Source organism: Linderina pennispora (genome assembly GCF_002104995.1).
Source record: "Linderina pennispora strain ATCC 12442 chromosome Unknown DL89scaffold_122, whole genome shotgun sequence".
In the NCBI taxonomy this organism is placed as follows: Eukaryota; Fungi; Kickxellomycota; class Kickxellomycetes; order Kickxellales; family Kickxellaceae; genus Linderina; species Linderina pennispora.
In genome coordinates this window covers 1-6,049 of record NW_024468370.1, presented here as the reverse complement: position 1 = coordinate 6,049, position 6,049 = coordinate 1, and the positions used below count along the sequence as shown (strand labels likewise).

The 6,049-nt window shown below is 47.7% G+C and overlaps 3 protein-coding genes across 3 annotated transcripts; all 3 read right to left on the bottom strand.

Moving 5' to 3' along the window:
- Positions 1-448: 448 nt before the first annotated feature.
- On the bottom strand, positions 449-1,744 carry DL89DRAFT_49255 (uncharacterized protein). The gene has a single exon (XM_040891733.1). The coding sequence runs from the start codon at positions 1,604-1,606 to the stop codon at positions 557-559; it is 1,050 nt and encodes a 349-aa protein (XP_040739173.1). The 5' UTR covers positions 1,607-1,744; the 3' UTR covers positions 449-556.
- A 2,423-nt stretch (positions 1,745-4,167) lies between these two features.
- On the bottom strand, positions 4,168-5,391 carry DL89DRAFT_49244 (uncharacterized protein). Its single transcript, XM_040891732.1, has 2 exons — positions 4,956-5,391; positions 4,168-4,620 (listed from the first exon to the last, which is right to left on the bottom strand). Exons 1-2 carry the CDS (start codon positions 5,337-5,339, stop codon positions 4,513-4,515), a joined length of 492 nt encoding a protein of 163 aa, XP_040739172.1. The 5' UTR covers positions 5,340-5,391; the 3' UTR covers positions 4,168-4,512.
- Positions 5,392-5,752: 361 nt separating this feature from the next.
- Positions 5,753-6,009, bottom strand: DL89DRAFT_297729 (aspartate aminotransferase; the record flags this gene model as incomplete). The annotated part of the gene is made up of 2 exons (XM_040890759.1): positions 5,753-5,943; positions 5,967-6,009. The coding sequence occupies 2 exons, from the start codon at positions 6,007-6,009 to the stop codon at positions 5,753-5,755; spliced, it is 234 nt and encodes a 77-aa protein (XP_040739171.1).
- Between the last annotated feature and the right edge of the window lie 40 nt (positions 6,010-6,049).

Here is a 6,049-nt window from a genome sequence, read left to right as displayed (position 1 = left end):
CACTCTCCAGTCGGTTCCTTTAGATTCAGCACTGGGGCTTTATCTCAAAATAGACTATGGAGCTAAGGGTATGCTTGCTTCATATACCTGGGCTGCGAAAGACAGAGGTCTGCAGACCGCACACCAGTTAGACAGTAAATGCATTTAGCATCTACAAGACCAAGAAGGCGCGAGTTGAGTATACTGTGGCATACTCCATCTCGTAGTTCACACGCTGGTATCTCAGCAGGAACTATGTGTATGGCAGGACTCATTTCTGCAAGCGTTTTATCTAATTGATCGTTCCGTACGCTTTGCAGTTTCAACGTATAGAAAAGCACTCAAGAGGCGATATGTGTGAATTCTGGATACGTGCTCCGGCTGTGAATTATATGCCCTTGGCATAATGCGCCGAGATAGCGCTCGGAAATGTGGTGGCCATTCGAGCCAATATGGCTTTCTGGTCGCTGCAAAACGACAGTCGCATTGCAGATATTAAACAATTGATATTGGAACACAAACTCAAAGCGGGACACGCTAGATGTGTTTACTCCTATTCTAGTCTTCACGCCACAAGCTATATCTGATTCGCCTCATCGAATTCGAAATCCAAGTATATGCGGTTCCCAGACAGCCTAGCCTCCATGCATCGAACTCGGTCTTGCGCGTCCCTGTTAAAGTATCTGCATTCTTTGGCCTTGTCAAATGCTGCGAGAATTTCGCTGTTGGGCTTACTACCAACGCTGTCAATCTCGATTCGCTTGATGGACTTGAAGATACTGGCCATCAGCAAGATGTGCAGTGCCGTGTATGAACATGAGGTAAAGTTAACAACTGCGACGCACAATCTGGTGAGCCTTGCACTCACTGGGGGCACATTCTTTTGCTGGAACACCTCGATATCGGCATCAGAAATACATCCTCGCTCGTTAGCGTCCCCATTGTCTTTCAGTATCACTGCCATTGATTGCAGCCCAGGGAACTTGCTGATCAACCGGATTGCTTCGGCAATGGTGAACTCGACGCCAGCTATGTTCAAGTCCACTTCATACCCGCATTTATACAAGGCGGTCATTGTCCGATTGGGACGAGCGACGCGTACTTTGAAAATGCCTTTTTCGAGAACCGGACTGAGCGACAGTAAGCGCCTGAGATCGCATATTGGGTCAACATACAAATGCTCATTTTCAGTTACATCCCATGTCAGATCCATATAGCGCAGATTTGGGAACGAGCCAGCAGAGAACACGCCATCTCTGGCAAACCTTTCATACACCTCGCCATACAGGGTCACCTTCACCACCTCTACCGTAGGCTGGATCCATAGAAGCACAAGGCTGGTGGGGAATGGATATATCTCCTTGCATACGAGTCGCCGCAGCTCCGGGAAAGGGTTAGCCTGGAGTGTGTAGCTGTTGTCATTGCGTATCCCACAAATGTAAGACGATGTCTTGAACGTGCGCAGCTGTGAATATACAACAGGCAGCCCGCCTGTTAGCCTCTTGAACAGTTTTCTGAACGACTCGTACTCAGTGATATCTACGGATAGTGTCTCCACATGGTCCGCATAGCGTATAACCAGGTCAGCACTGCCGCTACTGCCATCGTCGCTCAAATAAACGTGCATTTGCTTGACATTGGGTGCCAGCGAACTTTCCAAAGCTGCATACGAAAACTCACCGCAATGAATACTCAAATACTGGGCTGACGGCGCGGCGCCCAGAAATGCTGACAGCGCATGTGTGTTAATCCGCTATTTGTTTAGCATGGAATTCTCGTCACCATAATACAGTACCGAAACAATGTTTGGCATCGCCTCCCTGAGCAGTTCACTGACACGACTGACGTTCAAACAAAACTCGTTTTCTAGACTGGCGAGTGCCCGCGGGCTAAACCTAGGCAGACGAGATGCGTACCTGTTATACTGATAGTGAGAGCGGTCAACAGAGATACTGAGGGTGACTGCATGGACATTCCTGAGCTTGCCTTTGCACTGGGCAAACAGAGAGTCAACTGCTGAGTATGCAGTTCCGTCGGCGATATCCACGATATGGCAAGCAAGCAGTAAATGACGAACACGCTGCTCGAGCCCGAACGCAATAATATCTTCGAGTGTATGCACATATTCTGATTTGTCCTTAAGGGTCAGCTTACGTGGGTTGATGAAGATGCTGGCGGACTCGCCTAGGAACCGTTTGGCAACATATCTCCACTCTCGACAAACACCTATCAGCGGGAATAGCACGCAGCCAGATTGTGCTCTGAAGCCCTGGGGACAGCCTGTCCCTCTTGACCGTGTACGAAATGATACCTTCGATGATATGCGGCGGAACGTGGCTCATAGTGGTGCTACACGTCTACGCGTTTAAACGTTTGAAAGAAGAATGAAAAGCTGCCTGCTGGTCAAAGAGTTTCGTGCGAAGGGTATGATGTGCAAAATATTTTCAACGAAGGGAAGGGAGATGAGAGCTGAGTGCCCACTGCGTCGCTCACATCACCTCAACTACAGCTGCGGCAGAAGGCATCAATTGTGGCCAGGCACGTGGATCATAGCTGTGATGCATTGAGTTTTCTACACCCATGGCTCATGATGACCAAATCCTTAATGTAAATCTGAAGAGATCACCGTTATCCACAAGGCCTGAGCGCACAAAATCATTCTCCACCCAGGAATCGATCATATTCAACTCTGGAGAGCAGCAGAAGATAACCAATGTACTATAACCTACAAGGCAGGCTGCGCAGTTGAAGGTCGGGCTTCAATCCTGAGTGCATGCAGCATCAGTTGGTGGAGATAAGCACCACTTACTTCGTGGATAGAAAATGACTAGTCAAACAGCGTATTGCTAATCGTACTCGTAGATTATATACATGTAAGGAGACTAGAATATTGGCTGTGCAAATGTGGTTGCACAGTGCTGAGTAACAGCAGAGCTCTCTTGAGAGGATATTACTGTATGCCAATATACGTTTTCCAACAACACCAACAGTTGTATGAGTAACTGGTCTGCGTTTAGTAATTTTGTCATTAGTACATGCGCTTTACATAAAGAGACACAGTAATAAAAGGATAAAGGGAAGACGACAGATGTTGGTATATAGCCTCATCTTCACCAGACACAACATTACGATATCCACTTGACACAACCAATTCCATGGATAAAGAATTGCTATTGCCATCCTGAAATAGTATGAACAGCCATTGTAGCCAAGGGGATTTGGTCCATGGGTCCCTGAAATCCTGTGAATTTGGAACCACACTCAGAAGGGTAGCGAACTTTCGAGCCAATGTAGCTCTTGGGTCCCCACAGAACAACAGATCCAAATACAGACTTTTCTAATGTCCGATCTACAGAATTGGCTAAGCTGATATGCATACTGCAACATTCATTTCAGGGGATACATGCATGCCGCTAATGAGAATGATAATAACAACTAAAGCATATGTAAGGCAAGTGGCATGGGCGAAGCAGTTTATTCGTTAAAATCAATATTAAAATAGCGGTCAGCCTGTCTAATGTTAGATACAGAAACACCTGGGTTGATTATGCTCATGGTCCTTCCAACTTTATCCAAATATTCAGCGGCAACGAAAAGTGTCTGAAGTGATGGCAAGAAAAGAGTTAATTTCAATACAGACTCATCGTCAAAATGATTTGGAGTGTCAATAGCAAAGACTTGCAGACTGTGGGTGATGGCTTCGATGCTTCCCGTATCCGGTGGGCCATCCAAGCGCGCAGAATCGACAACAGTTGGCTCAGTGGCAGCACAGATATCAGCCTCTCGGTCGTTTGAGCCCCAGAAATACACGTCAGAATCATGTGGGTTCATTGTTATACACATGATCCGGAGGTACTTCAGAATAATTAGCTGCTTCAGTAGACGAACAATTAGGGTCACGGTTGCCACATCTGTAGTTAGCGATAGAGACACCAAATTGTACCAGCAAATGTGGGTTGGGAAAGGCAAAGTTATGCCCAGATGAGCACGGCGTACAGCAGACTCTGTAGAATAAAAGCGGGTTACATAGTGTATAGGGTCATCCCACCAGCTGCCTTCGTCAGGTTTAATTGTTTCCAGGTGTAGGCAGTCGATGCTGCGGATGATTCCTGTGTCAATATGAAGGAGCGTGCGCTGATCTTCATTAATAGACAGTGTCCTTAGTGGAGCGTCCCTGAATGACGAATACAGATCCTGGTAAATCCTGGTGGACCGACTAATGAGCAGCTCTGAGAGTTTCGGGGCACGAATGTAAAAGCGACACAGGCTGCACCAAAGTTCGCTGCTGCGCACCGTGTATCTCTTTAAATTCAAGCTGGAGAATCTTCAAATTGGGGAGAACCGGTCTCTCAGCGGAATAAGGCAAAAGACCAAAAAGTGGAACTTGCTCATGTATGTTGAGGAATCTAATCGTCTCCAGAGCATTGAAGTCGGAAAAAAACAAATTCTCGGGCCGGTTTATGCAGCGCAAGTCTAACACTAGGGTAGTTATATATAGTGTTACCGGCTGGTGAATGAACAAAGATACTGGCTTCACGCAATAAAAATAGGGAAGGTGTTCGAAATAGAACTGGAACAACAAAGGGTAGCATGGGGAGAGAGTAAACACAGGTGATGTTGGGACAGCTGGTACGTTTTGTTCTTCAGTAGTGTGGTCCGCGGGGAGAATGATTGTTGGGTTAGCTTAATTCTAGTCAGGTTGCGAAAGTGAAAATAAAGAAAGTTTGCAAAACGCCACTGCATCTCCCACTATGTCAGGGGTACGCTCGTCGGTTCCAGACCTAAGGATGCCTCTGCCAAAAAAGTGAAGCTTTTCCAAATGGCTGAAGGTTGGGTATATGAGGCCAAAGGAGGTGAGTGCGTCTGGGAGCAGGAGAGGGCCAGTATAATCATCATTTCATGACCACACATAGATCAGTCGCATAGCGCCGCTTTTGCTGGTACGTGATGGAGCTGATATTGGAGAACCACACTACCTTCTCGACTTCCTTTCGGTGCTGCTCAGAATAGTGTTTCGATATCTTCCGTTGTACGAAAATTGAGCGATATGTGAATGACGGGATGTAGTAATTCCAGAGACGGCATACGGTGGCTATGTCCATTACCTCCCAATAGTTAGAAATAAGAGCATATTTGTGAAAGTATATCTCGACATAGAGTGGCAAATATGTTAACGAGAATGGGAGCGGGCAGCTGGTTAAGGTCGAGGTTGGGCATGAGTGGGAAGTTGCTGGAGAGGCTGAATTGAAACAGAGTGGCTGCAATGTGCTTCTGTGGCGGCCACGCTCGCATTTATACTTGGTTTGTAGTGCTGGAGGAGGACTCTGTCGTCCCCGAGTCATTCCAGCTGGGTGAGGCATATATCCGAAAAGACCAAGAGTGTGCAAAATGCCCAAGAAGGATAGTGCCCAAACCTATGGCCGCGAAAAAAAGAAATAAGTGCGCCGTGGGAGCCGTCCTTTTGTCCTGCCATGCGCCCTTGCTGCATAGGATGTACGATACATATTTGTCTTTGTAGGTAAAAGGGATTGTGAACATGCTCCAATGTCCGCCATGTTCATGGTTGAGCAAAAAGAGTGAGGATCAGCCTGGGCTCGCTTTCCAGCAATCCATCATCTCAATTCTAGAGCCACAGGGAGCCACAGAGCGCACTGTCTTCTACAGCAAGTACCCGTGCCAGCCATCCCCCGCATATGCAAACAGCTGTCTAACAGGGCTTTTTGTTGAAGAAACGGAAGGTGAAAATGGGGAATAGGAACAAGAAAACTTTGGCTTAGTCCTTGGTGACCGCATGGATGGACTCGGCCAGATAGTTGACGTTGCCGCTCGAGATGCCAGCCATCGACACGCGGCCATCGCGGGTCAGGTACACATGGAATTCCTGGGCCAGACGGTCGACCTGCTCGGGCTTGAGACCCGTGTAGCAGAACATGCCGATTTGGTCAGTAATGTGGTCCACGGCTTCTTCGACCCGAGCTCCTCCAGACGGCCGCGCAGCTGCTTGCGCATGCCGATGATGCGGTCGGCCATGTACTTGACCTCTCCGAGCCACTCCTGGCGCAGCTCCTGG

Excerpts from the sequence above, each read along its gene's own strand:
- DL89DRAFT_49255 (XM_040891733.1), bottom strand. The coding sequence starts at position 1,606 with ATGCACGTTTATTTGAGCGACGATGGCAGTAGCGGCAGTGCTGACCTG.
- DL89DRAFT_49244 (XM_040891732.1), bottom strand. The coding sequence starts at position 5,339 with ATGCCTCACCCAGCTGGAATGACTCGGGGACGACAGAGTCCTCCTCCA. Across the intron at positions 4,621-4,955 it reads ACCGAAAGGAAGTCGAGAAG|AACAAAACGTACCAGCTGTC; the intron begins GTAGTGTGGTTC and ends ACACTACTGAAG.